Raw genomic sequence first — 24,021 nt, 5'->3', positions numbered from 1 at the left:
AAGTTGTCTTATTAAATTTCACTGAAATTGGCCCTGTTCAAACGTAGCATTTTTATCATAGATTTCACGTTCTTTCCATCACCATCTGAACAGTGCAATGAAATTATTGTTTCCTGAACGTTCTTCAACTGGTACTTAATCCACCCGACAAACCTCATTCCCCAGAATCTGAGCTAGTAGTGCCCCCTTCTTTCTGTTGGGAGTACTGATCAAGAAAATTCTCCCAAGCACAATTCTAAAATTCTTCCTTGCACTTCATCATTATTGAGTTTGAACAATATTTGAATTTCCTTTCATATTTACTCCTTGATATCCTTCCAACTAGTTGGTGGCTTATAGAATATATTCAACAGCGTAATGGCATCTCTACTGTGTTAGCTGCCAATCACAATAGTGATTTCAAACCCACTGAGAAGATGCATAAAGACTTGGAAACGCCAACTAGCAATTACTATATTCACATGAGCTCTTCTGTGAAAAATGAGGAAACTTCCTTTCATACAATCAATAGTGTGGAAACAAAAAACAACTCTAATAGGGAAATTATTAAAGTGTAATCAGGATAGTTATCTGAGCAGATAAGTAAACGGTTATGGATGAAAACAAATTCGTTCAACTTAACAAAATTACACGATTACAAAAGGATTGTTACCTTAGATTTAAATCTCGAAGAAAGGCCAGTGCCTTGAAATTTGCCCACAGGATAATTACACAGCCAATTTATTTTAGACATGTTAATACCATTGTTGAAAACTGTCAGGAATTTCAGGAATGTTATCCCAGAGACACATTAAGGCATGATGTTGTATACTTTTTGCCCTTTCACAGCACTGGAATTCAAATACCTCTCCAGGCACTCCCTTTACTGGGATTCACATATCTTTCAGATGCTTTGTCCCATATCAAAATGCCAAGAGATGCCAAGTATTTTTGTATTTCTTTCAGAACTCTGGACTCCAGACATGGTTTTGTTTTAAATAAACAAACAAACTGAGGTCTTTGCAGTCTCCATATTAACCCATTGAGGACTACCTGCACCGAATCACTCAATTTTCTCTCTAATTGTACATGAAGAAATGTTTGTGTGGCTTCCAATTGTGGCTTGATATTTTAAGGATTCAAAGTGATTGAAAAGTGAGGAAACCTTATGAAAATCAACAGCATAAAATAAACTTGGTTCTCAAGGGGTTAATAAAGGCAATTGAGAAACTCGTCTCAAAGATATCTTCCAAAACAAAAAAAGCTCCATAAAGAAACAGAAAACTTAGTAGTTTAAACAATCCTCGACTATGAAAAGCTGGAAAAAAGAAAAAGGAATAAAAACTCTTACCTCCCTCAGACACATATACCATTGGTCTATATGGATTACTTACACCACCCCTTAAAAAGTGGTTTATTCATTTGTACCAAAACAAGTTTAATTTGTTTTCTCTTTGTTTAGGTCTACCCTCAAAGCCAGCAAATGCTCCAAGGAAGGCTGGGCAGGTCCTAGAGTTGAGGGCAGAGCAGAGCAGCTGGCTCCGAGGGTATCCGAGTGCGGGACATGAGCTCTTACTTGCCTTGTCTTACAGGTTGGCATGGCAGCAGTAGATCAGTACTACTGAACAAACTATGCGCCAAGACTTACGATCTTACAGGCCCCTAGCTGGGGACAAAGTGGGGGAACAAAAATGAAAGAGCCATGAGTATCAACCAGCAGTGACTACAAAGGAAGGAGTCAGTATAATACTGGCTCACAAATTTAGAATTAGAAAACAAAACTCCCTGCTCTCATTAAACCGTGCATTTCAGACTAATGTCGAATATCAATTACAAATTTAATACCAATTTCTCCAATTGTTTTCCCTCCCCTCTGAGTTTTAGGTGAGTGTTAAGACAGCTAAAGAATTTAATAGAGTGCTGCCCAGGATCATATCATGTTTTTAACTTTACAAAATATTTGAAATCTATTAAATATTTAGTTTGGAATTAGGAAGTAAATGTACACCCTAAGCAAAGGTTTGCTATGAACACAATTAAACTATCCAATGGTAAAAAAAAAGTTACCTGAAGAAACTAAAAAAAATTTACTTGTGCAGGGCACATACATTAGGGCTTGAAATTAATACTGATCCAATTCTTGCACATGGAAAAGTAAATTCAAAGTTTTTTTTAAAATACAGCAGTCACTGTGCAAATTTCCACCTGTCAGTCAACAAATTCTACATGAAGCTGAATAGTGCTAGATTCTTAGAAGACTTGGGAGTTCTTAGATTTAAAGCCTCAAATCTGTGGCTTACACCCAGTGGTTAGAATTAGTTACCAAGCCACTTGGGCACTGGTACAACCATTTTGCTTTAAGCTTTGAATTTACTTGCAACAGTTACAGTCTACTGCATGCATGAAACTATCCTTTTAGACTATCAAAATTATTTTTGTGTATTTGTATTTATGAAAACTTGCAAATAATCCAGTCTAAGGGAGGGGAAAATAGTCAGAAGGTGCTCAAAATCAATGTTTTTTTTTAAAACTGAAAAACAAGGAAGATGTACTGGTCAGTATTGTATGTACAAGTGGATCCAACAATTAACTTGCAGCCCAAAGAATAAAGTGCCCTTCGCCCATCTCTTCAGTTTAAATTAAAAGGCTATTTAATTTTTAAAAAACTTGATATGATCCTTTAAAGGCAATTTTATAGTAAAAGCAAGCTTGAACTATACAAATTTATCAAGTGTTTTTAACACTACATATCATAAGTATAGAAATTGACTGTAATTTCATCTCACCTTCATATGCCGAACGGTTTAGGAATCTAAAACCTGTAAAAACTGAACTGCTGTGAAAAGAAAATGGGGCTAAAACAAAAAAAAATTTACCACTGCAAAAATATGCCATGTTGGCAACCTGAAAGTTCTACAATTTACAATACCTGTGCTAATTTATAAATGATTGAAATATTAAAAAGGAAATTGAAGCCAAATTCAGGAATCCTAAAAAGGGAAAACAGAAGGAAATCCCTGCAAAGGGGAAAAAAGGCCCTCTTAATGTGCAAAATATCTTCTGGTAAAACTGGAACAGAATAGATTTCATTTGTGACGGTGCTTTTGCAGCTCTGCATCATGAAGACGTTGTCACCCTTCAGTAGCCCAAGTTGCTATTTGCCTTGCTGCAAAACTAGGCCAGTGCAATTTGCTCGAGCAAAAATGGCACTTTTATTCACTAGGTAACAAATTTTCAACCAGCCTTTTTATTAGATCCACATTTTAACACAAGCAAAGTCGCATTTAAAAAAAATGGGGAGAAAGAATTAAATAATCCAATTTTCCCATTGCTTTTACCATAAATAAACAGATATTCACTGCTCAGTGATTTTTCCAGAAAGGATTTATATAGAAATATAGTTTTAAAACCCCTCAATATAAGGGCTGATCCAATTACACCAGCTACTAGAAACCAATAGTGATTAAAAAAATCTTCAGAAACCAATTTGGAATTGCATTGGAGAAAGCTGACACCTTCAATAGTCAATCACTGCTACATAACTATCAGACCAACATTTTTTGGTCAGTGGCACAAATCAGTGCAGCTTGGGATATATGATTTGAAGAGGAGAAAGAGCAGAACCACACTGTCAGCTTTCTCCGAGTGGGTTGTATCTATAGCTACCTGATCATCATTGAGGTAATTGGGCAAACCGCCAATGAAAAGCTTGTGTGGAGAATCTGGAACGACTGTGGAGACAACACCTATAGAGAGACAAGAGAAAGAAAACATGGCAATATAAACATCCAGGACTGGCAGGTATCTGTTATTAAGTTGCACATTTAATAAAAAATTAAGGAAGGAAAAATATCAGGGTCACACAAAACACTTTACCTCTTGATGGGAGGTAGGCAAGGGATTCAGAATGTCTGAATCGTCATGGAGACTTCTACTTAGTGGATGGGAAAACAATTTGCAATGAGATACATAGAAACTATACCCTAGAGAGAGAGATGATCTGCTTCCATGTGGTACATGAGTGCAGCTGCAGATCTGACGATACTATCACGCTAATGGGTGATGTCAGCCACAATGGGGACTTGAGCCATCATTAGGTTTGTGGAAGGGATAAAGGAAGGGTTCAGATAATGGACCTTGATTAAGTTTTGTCTTGGAGAACAATAGGTAAAAATGTATATATATAATAAAATACTTAGGAAACAGATGTTGGAAGTTTCTTCCTGCGCCTTAATTTGAATGAACTCACCCCTCTTGTAAAAGAAAAAAGCAAGCCACGTATGGGTCAGAGGAAAGCAGAAGCGTAACTGGTAAAACCTTCTGACTTACAGTGTTGCGAATGTGGCCCTAGTCACATGCGCACGTTCCCAGGCTGGCGTAGAATCTTGCTGCGCCAGCTGCTCCAAACCGGAACATAAAGACTCTGCAGGTTTCCAAAATCCACAAGTGAGTGAACTTTTAATAGTTGCAGGGATTAAGAACCGGTGAGGATGGAAGAGATTAAAATGAAGAAAAAATTGAGAAAATATCAAAAGGAAACAGGGAAAAAGAAATAAATGTTCAAAAGGCAAGAGGAAAAAAAACAAAACGAAGAGAAAAAAGAGCAAAAGTGAAGGTGAATTCTTTTCATAAAGTGTATTTCCTCTACTACCCCATCCCTCACAAGAGCTAAAGCAGCATTTTGCTTTCAAATTTCAAATGGTATATTATGGAAGCCAATAGCTTTTATATTTTAAACATTATCTGAACCCATTTACTATCAATACTTAATCTCCATTCAAATTACATTGTTTAATTTTACAACATCTAACATAAGTAACAGGGGTTTAGCCAAACTAGTGCCATATTTTCTCTTAAGTGACTTGTCTGAAGATGCTTAGCCACTTATCCAAGTCAGAGCAAGTCCTCTGCAGCTTGTGAGATCGTTGTACTGACTAGTTCTGCAGCCACACAGCTTGATGGCAGCTGCATTCCATTTTCCACTGTGGGAATCTAGCAAAGTCAGCAGTGTCCTGGGAGGGATGCCTCCAAACACAAGGTTCAAATAATCTTGACTTAACTCTACATTATTGGAACTAACCCTACATATCCCCCCGCCATCCTCCACAGAATATGGAAAGGTTACCTCGGGTAACAATAGTGACATTTTTTTTATAAAAAGTGTCATTCTGATGTCAACATAATTTTCTTTAGACCAGATTTCAACTCAGAGTGTTCATACATTCCGAGTCAGATAGTCACGGAGTTTCTCATCCACAGAATTATAATTCTGTTGTGCGAGTTCTGACACTGACTTTCCTTGCATTTTGTTTGCAATAGTATCTGCATATTTTTTCCAATTTTGTTTTTGTTAAAACATTTGTTCGAATATTTTGATTTTTGTTTCTATTTTAGCCAACAAATAGCTGATGTAAATAACGTTTTGGTGACCTGACATTACATCTGATGCATGCAGTATACTTAAACCTGCAAAGGAAGTCCAGCACACAGATGTTGCATTTTTTGACGGACCTGGAACATGGAAAGAAGGTTGCTCAGACATGCCTGGCAGAGGTTGGTAATCGTGAGGACGTCGGATCTTCAAAGACTGACCCTGGAAGATGATGCCATCGAATGCCATGGCTTGTGTAGTTTCATCAACTGAACGGAACTAGAAAGACCAGAAGTAGAAGATACCATGTTTATTAAAAAAAATACAGACAATGAAACATGATACACTTTATTGCTTTTAGATGGTGCAGATCTGACCTGAAGAAATATTCTAGATGTTGATAAATATCTGACTTTTATACAAGGAGGTAAGAGAGAAACTTAAGGGTAATTCATTCCAATCCTTTAGCAATGTTACATTTTCCATAGGAACCAAGAACTTTTGAAAAGACATTCAATACATTTCACATACAGTCATACTCAACAGAAACAGACCCTTTAGTCCAACTCATCCTCGCTGACCAGACATTCCAACCTGACTTAGTTCCATCAGGCCGGCATTTGGTCCATATCCCTCTACAGTTTTCCTATTCACATACCCATCCAGACACCTTTTAAATGTTGTAGTTTGCCTGCCTCCACAACTTCCTCTAGCAGCTTGTTCCATACACGCATTGTGAAAAAGTCACCCTTCAGGTCCTTTTTAAAATCTTTCCCCTCTCACCTTAAACCTATGCCCTCAAGTTGTGGGAGTCCAAAACTAAAGTAAAAGACTTTGGCCTTCACCCTATCCATGCCCCTCATGATTTTATAAACCTCGATAAGGTCAACCTGTAGCCTCCAACGCTCCAGGGAAAACAGCCCCAACCTGTTCAGCCTCTCCCTATACCTCGAACCCTCCAATCCTGGCAACATCTTTGTAAATCTTTTTCTCACCCTCTTAAGGTTAACAACATCCTTCTCGGAACAAATGATTAAAAGCATCCGTAAGGAGAGCGTACTTTAAAATTTAAATACGAAACAGTCCCCTTTTTGATTTAGCACAATCAAAAACACATTTCACAGAGCTATTTTATGTTCTGCTTCAAGTAGACATTAAATTCTTATAGAACTAACTCAAGGAGTGTCAACTCCTGAAGACTTCTTGTTCTCTTTTCTCAGCCCAAAAGGTTGTAATTTCTGGAATGCCTTTCATGGCAACCTCGGACTTCGTGTGTGTTTTTGCTGGGGGGAAAGGTCTAAATATTTAATTAAGTTTAATTAGCTTCAGACTGAATTCTATTGTTTAAAATCTCCCAGTGATACACTTAAGCAGTGCTCCTACACCCCACCAGTCTCACAATAAAAGAGTAAATTAATTAAACCAACTGAATGTCAATCCTTATTATGATGTGACCAACCAGCCTCTCTGTTGGAAAGATACAAGGGTAGACCGACAAAGCAGCTGATTGGTAAACTGAATTGCTGAGTGAGTATGTCTACTCTTCACAGTAGAAGTAAGGCTTTAGTTTGCATTTAAGATCTATTCTTTTGTTTCTCTTTTCAATGAACACTTAAGTATAAGATTGATAGTGGTGTGTAAAAAACTCAAGGATAAAAGCAGGGATAGTAGAGTGAGTGATTAATTAATAAATCAAAGAACAAACAATAGAGATGGCAGGTCAGGTGAGGCACACAGCTATTGCACATTGGAGCAGTTGGATGTCATCCATCTGTAGTAAGTATTTGCAACTTCAGTAATTTTGGATGCAAGTTGTGGAGCTGAAGTTTACGTTGCAGACACTACATACTCCCGCAGACAAACTGTTGTAGGAGATGGTCACACCCCTCTAAATAAGTGATCAGGAACAGAGACATGCTGCAGGTGAGGCAGGCATGGGGAATTAAGGGGGTAAGCTTTCAAGGATCCTTGACCCCTGACAGTGTCCAACAGTCGACAGATTCTTGCAAGCCATATGGACAAGAGCACAGCCTACAGGAAAATTCAGCAAATGGACCAGAGCACTGTGGTATGTGGAACCATTGATGTGGGTGGAGAAAAACAGAATGTAGTACTGGTAGGGGCTAAATACTGATCTCTGTAGCTGAGACAGTCTTGATGGTTGTGCTGTTTGCCTTGCATCAGGGTTAAGAACATCTCAGGGCTACAGAAGAACCTTGGAGGTGGAAGTGGGGGTGGGGTGGGGAGGGTATAAAGTTGTTGCCATCCACCTTGGGTACCAAAGACATTGACAGGACTAGAAAGGAGGGCTTACTGAAATATTGAACAGTTAGGAGCTAAATTAAAAAGCAGAATCTGAGGTAATAATTTCTGGATTCTATCCAAGCAATGGGCAAACCAAACTCAACTTTACCACATGCCAATGAACAACTCAAGGATGACTGCGGGACGAATAAGTTTCAGTGTTGGGATCAATGTCCTCAAAAATTGTAGAAAGGAGTTTAAATGAAATTGTGGTAATGGTAATGATTTGGGTTTTGTAGCGGGGGGGGGGGGGGGGCGGCGCTGAGCTGGACAGAGAACAGTATTCAGTTTGTTGGTGCAGAAACACGTGTGTCAAACCCAAGGGATCAGGGCAAATTTGGCTAGAATGGGGTTTAACACACAAGACAGTTACTGAAAAATGGAAGACATTCAAGAAAATAGTTCATTCCTTACAATGAAGAGATATCCACATAGGGAAGAATTTTAGAAAAGGAACAAACTGGCATGGTTAGCCAAAGCAGTTAGTGACTGCGTTGAACTGAAAGAAAAAAATATATAATATGGTAAAGATTAATGGTAAACCAGAGGACCAAGAAAGTTTTAAAAGCCAAGAAAAGATGATCAAAAAAAAATGAGGATGAAAATAAATTGAGGTAAATTAGCAAGAGCAGGCAGTAAGAGATTTTTTAAATATATGAAAAGCTGTGCCTCCTGACACATCCAAAGGTTTCTCATTGTGCATGTAGGGAGTTTTGCATGCTTACATTTTATGATTTGCTTTATGAAAAGGAAAATGGAGGCCAAAATGTAAATAGGGCACTTAGAGAATGAGGCCGGGGAAATAATAATGGGGAACCAGGAAATGACAAAGGAGGTGAAGAAACACTTTGCGTCAGTCTTCAGAGGGTAGTAACAGCACCCCAAAAATGCTAAATCAAGGGGCAAAAGACAGGGGGGAAAAATAGGCACAATAACTATTGTTAGAAAAAAAAGTACTAGGAAAGCTATTAAGGTTAAAAGCTGATACATCTTCTGAACATGATGGGATACATCCTAGGATACTAAAGGAAGCTACATTGATACTGGATACACTGGTAGTAATCTTGCAAAAATTCTTAGATTCTGGAAAAGCCACAGACAACCGCCACTGAAACACCCTTATTCAACAAGAGAAGGGGACAATAAATAGGTCAGTTAGCTGAACATGTGTCACTGGGAAAACTTCAGACTCCATCATAAAGGACGTAACGGCAGAGCATTCAGAAATCCGTAATTAAGCAGAGTTTACATCATTTCATGAAGCTGAAATTATGCTTGACAGATTTAGAATTTATTGAGATGGTAACGAGGGTAGATAAAGGGAAACAAGTAGATGTAATATATTTAGACTTCTAAAAGAGAAAGTATTGCACAAAACTATTTAATAACAGCCCATGGTGTTGATGGTAGTACATTAGCATGATGGGAAGACTGGATAACTAACAGAAGACAAGAGTTGGAATAAACGTGGTATTAGTTAGTGGATTGTCGGAGTTCAATGCTGGGGAAACAATTATTTACAATACATATTAAATAACTTGGATGAGGAAAGTGAGTGCAACCTTACTGAAACATATAGGATTCTTGGGGACTTACAGGGTAGATGTACAAATGTTGTTTATTCTTGTAGGACAGTCTCGCAGCAGACAGCATAACCTCAGAGAAAGGGGTTACCCATTTAAAACCGAGATGAGGACAGTAGTGAATCTGTGGAGTTCTTTACAGCAGAGAGTTGTCAAGTCTAGGTCGTTGAGAATATTCAAGGCAGAGACAGACAGAATTTTTAATCAGCAAGGGAATCAAGGTGTATTGGGAAAGGGCAGGCAAGTGGAATTAAGGATAAGATCAGCTATGAAGTGACTGAATGGCAGAGCAGATTTGATGATCTGAATGGCCTATTTCTGCTTCTACATCTTGCACCTCTTCCTCCTTTCTCTAGCATTAGTTGAGTGAAACTTCCAGAATTGTTTTAATGCTTCACTAATGTTGTCTTTTCAGCCAAGTGAGAGCTCTAATTCACGTTTGTGTGTGGAAAACAATGGCATTTTGCTGGTTGTAACTGCTTTCCCTTTTCCAGATCCTGCTGTGACTTTTCAAATATCTCTTACATTTTCCCTTCTTAAAGCCTTTATATCCAAGGAGAAAAGCTAATCATCTATCTGAGAGACTCTAACAATCACATCTGGGAATCCAACATGTTTAAACTTTGGATACTCTCAGGTTATCCATTTTAGCACCAAAGTTGGCTGGCTTGTCTCCAAGTATGAACATCTTGCACTTACTTCCCAGTACAATAATCTAGGCCTACTTCAATCTTGAACAAATAAACCACCCATGTTTGCTGTTATGCAGATTTCAGAGCAGGTCACATGATTCCATTCATTTCACTTCACAGTAAAGAGACAGTCCCAAATTGATGCTATAAACCTCAATTATACTGACTAGCAGAGACTTGGAATTTTGTTCACCTGCCTACAGTTTCCTGATGAAACGGGTTTTAATTTATTCATGCCTGGGATGTATAATGTTGGCGAAGTCAGCATTCAATGCCCACTCCTCAATTTCTCTTGAACGGAATGGCTTGTTCAGCTATTTTAGACTGCAATTAAGAGTCAAGCGCAATGCTGAGAGTTTGGAGTCATATGCTGACTAGATTAAGTGACGATGGTAGATTTTCTTTCCTAAAGGACATAAGTAAATCAGACAGGTTTTCCATGACAATCGACTATGGTAGTTTTACAGTCATCATCACAGAATAGTTTCAATTCCAGATTTTTTAAAAAAATCAACTATATTTAAATTCCACCTGCTGCCAAATGGAATTTGAACCTATATTACCAAAGCATTAGCCAGGGTGCCTGGATTACTGGTTCAGTGATATTATCACTATGCCCTCATCTCTAAATTAGATGCACACTGGACAGGAACTATAGACAATGAGATGGTAATGAGGTAATGAAACAAAGCACTTTTTAAAATGTTGGAGCAAGTCATTCCAACAACTGTTACTAATTCATCAATTGTTCTCAATATTTAAATTTTCCTCCAACAACGAATCTATACAAGATTAGCAGCATACTCAGTTATTGCCCAAAACTGATTTGAGCTCAAACTCAATTAAGCAGCTCGGTTCAACCATTCAACTAGATAAAAATTTATTTTAGAAATAATTAGGTAGAGACTTAGGCAATGCACTTACCTCCAGAAAAGCAAAGTTTTTATCTTGGTTGATTTGCACAGCCAATACAGGGTTCCCTGGAGCCTGTGACAACCCAGCAAGACGCATCTGAGCATTAAAGAAGTCTGCCATGGCTTCCTAAGGGCATAAAAAGGGTATTGGTAAGACACTTTAGATCTGTTAGGAAACACCACTGTAGCATGAGAATAACTGCCTTTCCCACATTTTGCCATCAACACAAAATCAACCCATATCAGCTCAAGGATATATGATTCTACATACTTAAAAACAAAATAGAATAATTAGTTCTTTTAACAATCTAAACAGATTGCTAGTGATGAAGTTACAATTTACTAAAGGTATCGAAACAGTTCAACTGGCTGTTTGCGTCTGCTCCAATTTATACGCCACTGTATTTTGAAAAGGTAATGGTGTGGGGAGTATTCTATGGGTACTTTACATGTGCACACCTTGGCTGTTAGCATTGGAAGGTCCATTTGATTATAGGAAGCATCAGAATTGCATGCAATTCTACGTCTGTTTATACTAGTTTGACATCAGGCATATGCTCATTTCCGGTAAGGCTTGTTCAGATATCATCTGTCAAAGAAACCTGGGCTGAATAGATTTCATATAACGTCTTTAAATTCAGGAAAGACTAATCAGCCAGATTGTCTCACATCATGACATTTTGATCCACGAAGAAATCGTGGTTGTGTGCGCGTTTCTGTAGTGACCGGGGGGGGGGGGGGGGGGGGTGGTGGTAAGTGTTGAGAAACAGGGAGCTATGAAGACTGTCTTGGAATGTTGTTAATCTCATCACGTCTTACTCCCATTACAGCGAAGCATCAATCTTTTAAAAGACAAAACAATTAAAGCACAGAGTCATACAAAGTACAGCAATCTTAATACCTTGCCTTATGTCCATTCTGCTCACACTAAACTTTCACCAATCTGTCCACACTTCACCTAAAATTGTTATATCTTATTCCCTTATTACCCTATCTCCAGCCACGGAATTCTTTAGCCCTCAACTCACCTTTTCAATCTTTGTTTCCACTATTCAAATCTTTGTCTTTAGCTATACTGGTTCCAAGTTCTGGAATTCCTTTCCTAAATCAATCCAATTCTACATGTCCCTCTCTTCCTCCAAGTACAAGTCTTCGTTCAGTAGCATTTCTAAAACCGTGGTTTTAAGCCCATCACCAGAGACTTCAGCAAGGAATACAGGATGACATTTTAGCACAGTACAAAAGAAGTCTTGCACCATTGTGTGGGTTTCCTCCAAGTGCTCCAGATTCCTCTCATAGTCCAAAGATGTGCTGGTCAGGTGGATTTGCCATGCTAAATTGCCCGTACTATTCAGGGATGTGCAGGCTAGGTGGATTAGCCATTGGAAAAGCAAGGTTACAGGGATAGGGTGTGGGAGGTAGGTCTGGATGGGAATACTCTTTGGAGGGGCAGTGTGGACTCCTTGGATTGTCTGGCCTGCTTCCACACTGTAGGATCCTATGAATCTAATTGCTTTTAGATAAGGAGATGCTAATCTGAACAGGGAAATTTTCCTAGTGCCCTGGCCAACACAGCTTACAAATGGACAGTTATGTTTCTGAAAATAAAATGCAATTCAGCTTCAAAAAAAAGTGCTTGGAGATATCCTGACACTGAAAGTCACTATAAAAATGCAAATCTTTCTTCCTTTACAATTATTCCTATTATTGTAACATTTTATTTAAGTTAAACCCTGACAAAAATCAGGAAACCATGAAGCCTAGTCTTTATTTCTCAGTTGAAAAATGACAGGCTGAGCCTTTCAGCCTCTAGTACTCACAAATGTGTTTCTCCAGAATTTTCTCTGGAATCTTGATCCATCCACATAACGTTATTTTAATGAGAACTATTATTGTTGTATCAATAAGCCAAACCAATATTAAAGGCAGTAAATTTAAACTCTGCACTTGCCTCTGTGACACCAAAAGGTATGTTCCCAACATACAGTCGTCTGGCTTGCCTGGTCATTTGGCTACCAATGATTGGAACTTGCGTTGGCGTGATAGTCACACCACCTACTGAGGATGTCGCCAGAAGTGCTGTGGCAGGGATCTGACCTGCAGCTAAGAAAAGCAGAGAAAGACACACAGATTTTTTTCATTACTGCAATATGGATGTGGTCCCTAAAAAGCAACAGCACACAAGTCAGAGCATCAGATAACTATCTTGCTAAATTCAAAACAGTAAAATGGAAGAATATACCTTGCATTGCCTTGTACTGCATTGGGGTAATGTGCTCAAAACCTGGAGGAGGCACATCCCAGTACCTGTAGGGCTTCTTTCTCCGAGACCGACGGGGAGACCGACTGTAGGAAGATAGCAACAAAACTTGCAACTTTTAATGCTTTCAGGGGGAAATGTACGCTACTGAAACATCAGAAGTTACATCACATCCTGGACAGCAGTGACTTTGATCTGTGATTTGAAATATTCATCACATGCTACAGAATTTCACTGAAATGGTAAATTTTAAAGAAAGTTTTCAATCCTGTAATAACTTTTGCTTGTAGCAGATATCACCACTACTGTCTCAGAGATGCAGCATAGGAACAGGAGTAGGCCATTCAGCCCCTTGAGCCTGTTCCATCATTCTGTGGCATCATGGCTGACATATGACCTAACTTCATGTGCCTGCCTTTCAGCCATATCCCTTAATACCTTTACTGAATAAAAGTTTATGTATCTCAGATTTAAAATTAACTGATCAGACATCCATTGCCATTTGTGGAAGTGAGTTCCTAACATCTGCCAACCTTTGTTGTGTAGAAGTGCTTCCTAATATCGCTACTGAATGATCTGGCCCCAGTTCTAGAATCCCCAATCATGGGAAATAGTTCATCTTCATATACCCTGTTTATATCCTGAAGACTTTGATCAGATCACCTTTTAACCTTCTAAATTATAGAGAAAACAGCCCTAATTTGTGTAACTTAACCTCTGAAGTTTTTAAAATTTCACTCATGAGACAAGTGTGTCACTGCCTGACCAGGATTTATTACCAGTCCTAATTGCCCTTGAGAAGGTGGTGGCGAGCTACCTTCTTTAACTGTTGCAGTCCACGTGCTATACGTAGATCCACAGGGAGAGAATTTCAGGAGTTTGACCCAGCAACAGTGAAGGAACATATTTCCAACTCAGAATGGTGGGTGGCTTGGAGGGAAACCTGCAGCTGGTGGTGTTCCTATGTATCTGCTGTCCTCGTCCTTCTAGATAATAGTGGCTGTGGGATGGAAGGTGCTGTCTAAGGATTTTTGGTAAGTTTCTTTAGTGCATTTTGCAGATAGTACACACTGAGCTTGTGGAGAAAGGAGTGGATTCTTGTAGATGTGGTGCCAACCAGTGAGCTGTTTTATACTGGATTGTGTCAAATTTCTCGAGTGTTGTTGAAGCTTCGTTCATCCAGGGGCGAAATGAGCTTTCCATCACACTCCTGACTTGTGCCTTGTAGATAACGGACAACTTTTTTTTTGAGTTGGGGGGGGGGGGGGGCGGGGGCGGCGCCAAGAAGTGAGTTACTCGCCACAGTGTTCCTAGCCTCTGACCTGCTGTTGTAGCCACTGTATTTATATAGCTAGTTCAGCTGAATTTCTGCTCAATGGCAACATCTAATATGTTGATAGTGGGGGTTTCAGTGATAGTAACGCCACTGAATGACAAGGGGCAGTAGTTACATTGTGTCTTATTTGAGATCATTCTCATCTGGCATTTGTGTGGTGTGAATTATTACTTGCCACTTGTCAGTCTAAGCCTGGATACTGTCCAGGTCTTGCTGCATTTCAACACAGACTACTTCAGTACGAGGAGTCTTGAATAGTGCTGAATGTTGTGCAATCATTGACAAACATCCCCACTTCTCACCCCAACAGGGAGGGAAGGTTACTGCTGGAGCAGCTCAAGATGGTTGGACATAGAACATTACCCTGAGGAACTCAGTGCTGTAATCATAGCTGAGTGGTTAAGGCAGTGGATTTGAAATCCACTAGGGTTTCCCTATGCAGGTTGAAATCCTGCCGACTTCTGAAGGAGTTTCTGCAAAGACAAATACCATTCTCAACACCATACCGCATTTTCTGATGTCCATTCATTTGTCTCCATTCAGGGTGATTCCAATCTGAAATGACAACAGTAAGCAGAGTTGGTTCCACCACCACTTCCTGGGAGTTTGTCTTCCCTGAAGTCTCTGTCAGTCTTGGCAGTGTGTCTCTGTTTCCCTTCTGTGGGTGTCAGTGAGGTTCATGTCTCTGAGGGGAGGTGAACACGATTTCACTATTTCAGACAAGGAGAAACTCCTGCAGAGATATCGTAGAGCTGAAATAACTGACCTCCAACAACTACAATCATCCTCCTATTTGCTAGGTATGACTCCAATTAGAGATTCTGCCTCCAATTCCACTGATTCCAGTTTTGCTAGGGGTCCTTAATGCCACACTCTGTCAAATGCAGGCTTTATGTGAAGGGCCATCATTCTATCCTCATCTCTAGAATTCAGCTCTTTTGTCCAAGGCAGTAATGAGGTCAGGAGCTGAGTGGCCCTCGTGGAACCCAAACTGGGTGTCAGTAAGGAAGTTATTGCTAAGCAGGTGCTGCTTGATACAACTATCGATGACACCTTCCATTACTTTCCTGATGATCGAGAATAGACTGATGGGTGATAATTGGCCAGGTTGGATTTGCCCCAATTTTTCTGTACAGAATATATCTGGGCAATTTTCCACATTGTTAGGTAGATGCCAGTATTGTGGTTGCACTGAAATAGCTTGATGAGGGGAGCCAAAAGTTCTGGAGCACAAGTCTTCAGTCCTATTGCCGGAATGTTGTTAGAGTCCATTACCTTTGTAGCATCCAGTGCCTCCAACCATTTCTTGATACACATGCAGTGGATCGAACTGGCTGAAGGCTGACATTTGTGATGCTGGATACTAATGGAGGAGGCCACAACAGATCACACACTAGGCATTTCTAGCTGAAGATTGCTGTGAATACATCAGCCTTATCTTTTGCACTGATGTTTTGAGCTCTTCCATCATTGAGAATGGTGATATCCGATTGATTGATTTATTGTCACATGTACTGAAGTACAGTGAAAAGCTTTGCTTACAAGCAGCACACAGAGCATAGTAAGCAAGGACGTACGGATCAAAAGAAAGGCTTAGAGGCAGACAGATTACATTGCACAAGGCGTGTGTGGGGCAAGATCAACATTATTTGTGCAGACTCCTCCTCCTCCACTAAGTTGTTAAATTGTTCATCACCATTCACAGCTGGATGTGGCAGAACTGCAGAGCTTAGATCTGATCCATTGGTTGAGAGGGATGGGGGGGTGGGGGCAGGGTATGGTGGATCAAGAGGTTGCAGACTGTTTAAGAGTACAGTTCTGCTGTTGTTGATGGTCCACAGGTCCTAATAGATCCCTAGTCTCGAGGTGCTAGATCGGTTCAAAATCTGTCCTATTTAGCCCAGAATAGTGCCACACAACGGAGGGTATTTTCAATGTGAAGGTAGGACAGGGATTGTGCAGCACTCACGCTTTCTAATACTACCGTGGACAGTTACTTCTGTAGCCAGCAGATTGGTAAGGAGGTGGTGAAGTTTTTCTCTCGTTGTTCCCTCAACACATGCCACAGACCTAGTCTAACATCAATATCCTTCAGGACCCAATCAGATCAGAAGTGTGGCTGCCAAACCAATCTTGGCATGGGAATTTGAACACCCCAATAAGAGTACCTTGTAACATTGAACAACACCAGAGGGTGGCAATGTGGAGGTGTACTGACTCATTAGTGAAGGAAGGATGGTGGCATGCTGCATAGCGGCTCAGTGGTTAGCACCGGCGTCTCTCAGTGCCAGGGACCTCGGTTCAACTCCAGCCTTGGGTGTCCGCATGGGTTTCTGCCAAGTGCTTCAGTTTCCTCTCAGTCCAAAAATGTGTCGGCTAGGTGGATTACCCATGGTAAATGTAGAGTTACAAGCGTAGGCGACGGGTCTGTGTAGGATGCTTTTTGAAGGGTCAAAGCAGACTTGATAGGCCAAATGGCCTCTTTCTGCACTGTAGGGTTTTTGTGATACATGGTAATCAGCAGGTTTTCTTGCTTATTTTAAGCTGATACCATGAAACTTCATTCAGTCTGGAGTCAATGATGAGAACACCCACGGCAACTCCCTCCTGACTGTATACCACCTTGCATCATGGAATCTTTGGTGTCCAGAACACTTAATGGAAGACAATTAAGATTCTTACTATAAATAGTATCATATAAAATTTGATTTATATATTTTCCATACACCTGAGGGAACATTCTGGTCTTGAAGGAGACATATTTGGACCAGATGGAATATAATGCCCATTACTCAAAACAAAATATTTCAAAGGTAAGTAGTGTTTTAAACTAATACTTCACGTAGCTATCTTGCTCAACTCCCGTTACCAGATGGTCAATTGCTTCTGTGCAATTCTCAAGTTCTTTGGTATAACTCTTTTGCAGTCATTTTAATGAGAATGGCTGCTGCAATGGAGATTGCAATAGTTAGCTTAGATTTCAGCAATACTGTCAAAAAATATTTCTCTTTGGATCCAATTCTCTGTTCTGATTCAGCCAAAATAGAGAGCATTAGGATCATCATCTTTTCTAAAGTTGAGCAGCAATCAGCTTGATATGTCTGTTCATCAGAATCTTCTGCAACTTCTCTACATACTCAGAGCAGTCACTTTCATAAAGGCTGTACAGCCTCGACAAAAGTGTAATAATTGAGCAATTTTCACTTTGTTAACAGGTTCACAATTGGCTTCGAGGTCTACAAATTACCATTGCCACCAAGTACTGTATCATGTCAGGATGCACAGACAATTGAGTAGAAGTCTGCTGCCATTTTGTTATAGGTGAGAAAATTACTGACTTGTTTTGACACCAGTAGCCAGGAATGCTCTAGCCCTTATTTAACAGTCAGTCATTTCATCCACCTGACTATGCACGAATCATTTCTGGACTAGAGGATTATATTAGGGTTAGCAGTACTAATTAAGAATTCTAACAAGTTTCATTCTATTACAAAGATTCAACATTATGACATAGAAACCTAAATCTGCCAAACTTGTCAGAATTCTTAACCATAATCTGCTGAGCCATTAATTTAAATGCTGGGATGGCACCAGATAGGCTCCAGTGCGATTTTGAGCTGTAATAAAAAAAAACCTGAGACTTAAATATTACTCAGATGAGCTAAACATATAACTATATGCCCGTATTTTTGAGTATTGACACAATGGAAACTGATGCTTACAACAGTATTGACAGTAATTCAGTATGACTGCAATGCCTCCTTTCAGTAGTATTTAACAACTTGTGTAGTGATTGTAAGAAATATTAGCCAGATGGACCTTCCGGAATAAATTCCCTGACTGAGGCTGTTAACCTGGTCCAAATAGGGAGTCTTGGCTTACAGAAATAAACAGGATTGTCAGAAGTTCTGAGATAAAGTGTGGAGATGGGTGAACACAGCAGGCCAAGCAGCATCTTAGGAGCACAAAAGCTGATGTTTCGGGCCTAGACCCTTTTCTGATGAAGGGTCCAGTCCCGAAACGTCAGCTTTTGTGCTCCTAAGATGCTGCTTGGCCTGCTGTGTTCACCGATCTCCACACTTTGTTACCTCGGATTCGCCAGCATCTGCAGTTCCCATTATCTCCTGTCAGAAGTTCTATTCACTGAGAGCTGACTCTGAGGAAGCTGGAACAGTACCAGGTACTATGCACATGTAAAAAAGAACATGAGAAATAGGAGAAGGTGGCGGCCGTCTGGGCCACCGAGTCTGCTCCACCATTTTAAGTTCATGACTAATCTTTTTCTGGACCCAGCTCCATTTACCCGCCAGTTCGCCATAACCCTTAATTCCCTTACTGTTCAAAAATCTCTGTCTTAAAAACATTTAAATGAGGTAGCCTCAACTGCTTCACTGGGAATTCCACAGATTCACAACCCTTATGGTGAGAAAGTTCCTCCTCAACTCAGTCCTAAATCTGCTCCTCCTTATTTTTAGGGTATGTCCCTTAGTTCTAGTTTCACCCATCAGTGGAAACAACCTCCCTGCTTCAATCTCATCTTCCAAATTACAATAATCACAGTCCTAGACTACTCAATCTCTTCTCATAAGCAAACCCTCTCAACTATGGAATCAACCTAGTTAATCTCATCTGCAGCCCCTCCAGTGCCAATATGTCTCCTTACCTGAAAAAAGACAAAAACTGTGCACAGTACTCCAGGTGTAGCCTCAACATCACTTTATATAGCTGCAGCGTAACCTTCCTATTTTTAAACTGCATTCCTCTAACAATGAAGGATGATATTCCATTTGCCTTCTTTATCTGCTGCATGCGCAAATCAACTTTTTGTGATTCATGCACAATGACACTCAGACCCCTCTGTATAGCAGCATCCAGCAATTTTTCACCATTTAAGTAATAGACTACTTTGCTGTTATTCTGAACAAAATGGATGACAAAACATTTACCAACACTGTACTCCAATTGCCAGATCCTTGTCCACACACTTACTCTATTTGTATCTCTCTGCACACTTTACTCTACCAATCATCATAGCGCCATCTGTAAATTTTGACACACCACACTTGGTCCCCAACTTTAAAACATCTATGTAAATTGTGTCAGAGATAATAGGAACTGCAGATGCTGGAGAATCCGAGACAACAAAATGCGAGGCTGGATGAACACAGCAGGCCAAGCCCCTCCCCCCACTGCACCACACAACCAGCCCAGCTCTTCCCCTCCACCCACTGCATCCCAAAACCAGTCCAACCTGTCTCTGCCTCCCTAACCTGTTCTTCCTCTCACCCATCCCTTCCTCCCACCCCAAGCCGCACCCCCATCTACCTACTAACCTCATCCCACCTCCTTGACCTGTCTACCCTCCCTACCTCCCCACCTATACTCTCTCCACCTATCTTCTTTTCTCTCCACCTTCGGTACGCCTCCCCCTCTCTCCCTATTTATTCCAGAACCCTCACCCCATCCCCCTCTCTGATGAAGGGTCTAGGCCCGAAACGTCAGCTTTTGTGCTCCTGAGATGCTGCTTGGCCTGCTGTGTTCATCCAGCCTCACATTTTGTTGTCTATGTAAATTGTGGTCTGAACAATGATCCCCGGGGCATGCCACTAGCCACACTTATTGTTAACTCAGAAAACACCTGTTTATTACCACTCTGCTTTCTGTTAATTAACCAAACTTCTAACTATGCATCACATGCACCTTTATCTTATGCAGCAGCCTTTTGTGTGGCACCTTGTCAAATACCCTCTGGAAATCCAGATACACCACATCCACAGGCTCCCCACTGTCTACCATGCTCAAAATGTCAAAGAATTCCAGCAAGTTAGTTAATTATGACCTGCCTTTCATGAACCATGCACAGCTACCCAATAAGACAATTTCTATCTGGATGTCTCACTATTTCTTCCTCGATTACAGATTCAAGCATCTTCCGCACTATACAAGTTAAGCTAATGAGCCTATAGTTACTTGACTTTTGTCAACCTTTTTTAAATAGCGGCATCACATTTCCTGTTTTCCAATCTGCCAGAACCGCACCAGAATCCTGCAAATTTTAGTGAATTACCATGAGTGCATTTGCTATTTCCCCGCTATCTCTTTTACCCTGGGATGCATTCATCAGGGCCAAGAAACTTGTCGACCTTTAGCCGCATTAACTTGCCCAACAGTACCTTTTTTGTGATAATGATCATTCCCAGGTCCTCACCTGCCATAGTCTCCTTGTCATGAATTATTGGCGTGTTGTTTGTGTCTTTCACTATAAAGACCAACAGAAAATAGCTTGGCCATTTCTTCATTTTTCATTATTAAATCCTCCGTCTCACCTTCTGAAGGGCCAATGTTTACCTTAGTCACTTTTTGTTTTATATACATTTGTAGAAACTTTTGCTAACTCTTTTTATATTTGAGTTAGTTCACCCATAATCCATCTTACTTTTCTTTTTAGCTTTCTTTGCGGCTTTCAGTTGACCTTTAAAGGTTTCCCAATCCTTTGCTCCTTACTGATGTTTGCCACTTTGCAGGCATTTGCTTTCAATTTGATACCCTCCTTTATTTCCTTGGTTATCTGTGCCTGATTATCCCTTTTCCTACTGTCCTTCTTTTTCACTGGTATATACTTTTGAAAAGCACAGTGAAAATTCGCTTTGAAAATCCTCCACTGTTCCTGAATTGTCCCCACTACATAGCCTTTGTCCCAATCCACATTAGCCAACTCCTCCCTCCTCCCGTTGTAGTCTCCTTCATTTAAGCACAAGACACTGCGATTGGATTTTACCTTCTCACCCTCCATCTGTACTTTAAATTCAGCTATTCTACGATTGCTCCTTCTGACAGGATCCCTAACTAGGAGATCAATTATTCCGGTCTCATTACACAGGACCATATTTAGGATAGCTTGCTCCTTTTGGGTTCCTTTACATACTGTTTGAGGAAATTATCGCAGAAACATTCTAAGAACTTTTCCTGAAGGCTGTCTTGAACAACCTGGTTTGATTGATGTGTAGATTTAAATCTCCCATGATAGCTGCCATACCATTTTTACATGTGTCAGTTGTTTCTTTGTTTTTTGCCCATCCGAGTGTGATGTTATTATTTAGTGGTCTATTAGTGACTTTTTGCCATTACTATTTCTACTTTCGACCCAAACTGATTCAACCATTTTCTCCATAGAACCGACATCTCTCATTATCACCCTGACGTCATCCTTAAATATCAGAGCTACACGACCTGCCTGTCCTTCCAAATAATCCAATGCTCCTGGTGGTCAGTTATGACCACCCTGCAGCCATGTCTCTGCAATGGCCACTAAATCATGCCAATTCACGATCATTTATGCCAAGAACTCATTTACCTTGTTTAGAATGCTGCAAGCATTCAGGTAAAGTACCCTCATGGTAGTTTTACGTCTTTTTAAATCCTAACATCTCTGCCAGAAGAACCCGTTTTCAAACATGCTCACTTTTTCTGACACTACCCAGTTTCCACTTGTCTCAGTCCCATACTGCTCAGCTGCTTTTTACTTTCAATTTACTGTCTTGATTCCTTTTATCCTTAAGCCCTCATGCACACCAGCTAACTCAGAACCTGAGATTCCCATCCCCTGTGAAAGTAGTGTAAAGTCAACCCAACAGTGCTAACAAAATTACCTACAAGAATAGTGATCCCGTCACTGCTTGGATGAAGAAGGTCCCTCTTGAACAGGTCTTGCATTCCCCAGAACAGTCCCATTTATTCAGAAATCTAAAGCCCTACCTCCTACACCACTCACCCAGCCATATATTAAAACTACCTAATCTGCCAATTCCTAGCCTCACTAGCACATGGCACAGGTAGTGATCTGGAGATCACCAGCTTTGAGGTCTTGGCTTTCAATCTGGCTCCAGACACCCATCATTCAGCCTTCAGGACCTCATCTGAAGGGTGATTTGGTGATGGGATATTGCCTCTGTGGAGTTATTTCAGTGGTGATGAGAGAAAAAATACGATCCTAAAGAAATTGACTTGCTGACGTTTTCGAGTCAGGGTAAGCATTTAGACTCAGAGTCATAGAGATATTCAGCGCAGAAACAGGCCCTCCAGTCCAACTCATCTATGCCGACCAGATATTCGACCTTAATCTAGTCCTATTTGTCAGCATTTGGGTCATATTCCTCGAAACCCTTCCCATCCATATGCCAATCCAGATACCTTTTAAGTGTACCAGCCTCCACCACTACCTCTGGCAGCTTATTCCATACACAAACCACCCTCTTTGTGAAAAAGTTACTCCTTCGGTCCCTTTTCAATCTTTCCACTCTCACCTTCAACCTATGATGTCTAGCTTAGGACTCCCCACCCTGGGGAAAAGACCATGTCTATTTACCTTATCCATATGCTTCATGATTTTATGAGTCTCTATAAGCTCACCCCTTGGCCTCTGATACTCCAGGGAAGGTAGCCCCAGTCTATTCAGCCTCTCCCCATAGTTCAAACCCTCCAACCCTGCCAACATCTTTGTAAATCTTTACTGAACCCTTTCAGGTTTCACAACATCCTTCCTATAGCAGAGAGGCCAGAACTGACCGCAGTATTCCAGAAGTGGCCTAACGAATGTCCTCTAAAGCCGCAACATGACCTCCCACAGGCTCACTGACCTATCCTCAAATACACTGCACGCATACCAAACACCTTCTTCGCTATCCTACCTGTGACTCCACTTTCAATGAACTACGACCCTGCATTCCAAAGTGTCTTTGTTCAGCAACACTCCCCAGGGCCTTGCCATTAAGTGTATAAGTCCTGCCCTGATTTGCCTTTCCAAAAAGATGCAGCTCCTCACATTTATCTAAATTAAACTACTCGGTCCATTAGCCGATCTGATCAAGATCCCGGCGTGCTGAGGTACCCTTCCTTGCTGTCCACTACACCTCCAATTTTGGTATTATCTGCACATTTACTACCATACCTCCCATGTTCACATCCAAATCATCTACATAAATAACGAAAAGCAGTGGACCCAGCACCGATCCTTGTAGCACACTGCTGGTCACAGGCCTGCAGTCTGAAAAGCAACCCTCCAACACCAACCTCTGTATTCTACTTTCAAGCCAGTTCTGCATCCTTATAGCTAGTTCTCCTTCTTTTCAGTGTGATCAAACCTTGCTAATCAGTCAACCACGAGGAACCTTGTTGAATGTCTTACTGAGGGTCATACAGATCGTGTCCACCACTCTGCCCTCATGAATCCTCTTCTTCAAATAACTCAATCAAGTTAATGAGACACATTTCTGGCATCCTCCCGCTATTTGAGAAGCTGGACTGGTTCGATCCTGCTGGAAACTAGGCTCAATACATGGGAAGAATGCATTATTTTTCTGAGCAACTGATATCGGGTCAGATGAAAAGCAATGAGTAATTTTACTGACAGCTTGTGGACTTGTAGCTTCTGTGGTTATTACGAGCCTAACGCTTCCTAAGGCATCACATACTCAAACCTTTCAAGAGTTGTTGGACTTAGTTAAGGAATATCACGACCCCATGTCTCCTCTAATTCTGAGATGCTATCAGTTTTACTGAGCAATCTGAGAACAAGGGGAGTTC

At 40.6% G+C, this 24,021-nt stretch overlaps 1 protein-coding gene across 3 annotated transcripts in view; it reads right to left on the bottom strand.

Annotated features, from left to right (window-relative positions):
* The window catches only part of LOC125463784 (splicing factor U2AF 65 kDa subunit-like), a 54,036-nt gene that overhangs the window by 14,301 nt on the left and 15,714 nt on the right, over nucleotides 1-24,021 (bottom strand). Inside the window, exons 3-7 of one of the 3 annotated variants that reach the window (XM_059653815.1) lie at nucleotides 13,086-13,189; nucleotides 12,791-12,946; nucleotides 10,854-10,966; nucleotides 5,446-5,629; nucleotides 3,646-3,725 (exon numbers count right to left, since the gene is read on the bottom strand). In XM_059653815.1, coding sequence (XP_059509798.1) covers nucleotides 3,646-3,725; nucleotides 5,446-5,629; nucleotides 10,854-10,966; nucleotides 12,791-12,946; nucleotides 13,086-13,189 — 637 coding nt within the window. The remainder of the gene's footprint in view (nucleotides 1-3,645; nucleotides 3,726-5,445; nucleotides 5,630-10,853; nucleotides 10,967-12,790; nucleotides 12,947-13,085; nucleotides 13,190-24,021) is intronic. The other 2 variants (XM_059653816.1, XM_059653817.1) reach the window with 2 other exon arrangements.

This window comes from Stegostoma tigrinum, chromosome 22, assembly GCF_030684315.1.
Source record: "Stegostoma tigrinum isolate sSteTig4 chromosome 22, sSteTig4.hap1, whole genome shotgun sequence".
NCBI classification, from domain to species: Eukaryota; Metazoa; Chordata; class Chondrichthyes; order Orectolobiformes; family Stegostomatidae; genus Stegostoma; species Stegostoma tigrinum.
The sequence above is the reverse complement of the archived record's forward strand: the minus strand, read 5'-3'. Positions and strand labels throughout refer to the sequence as shown.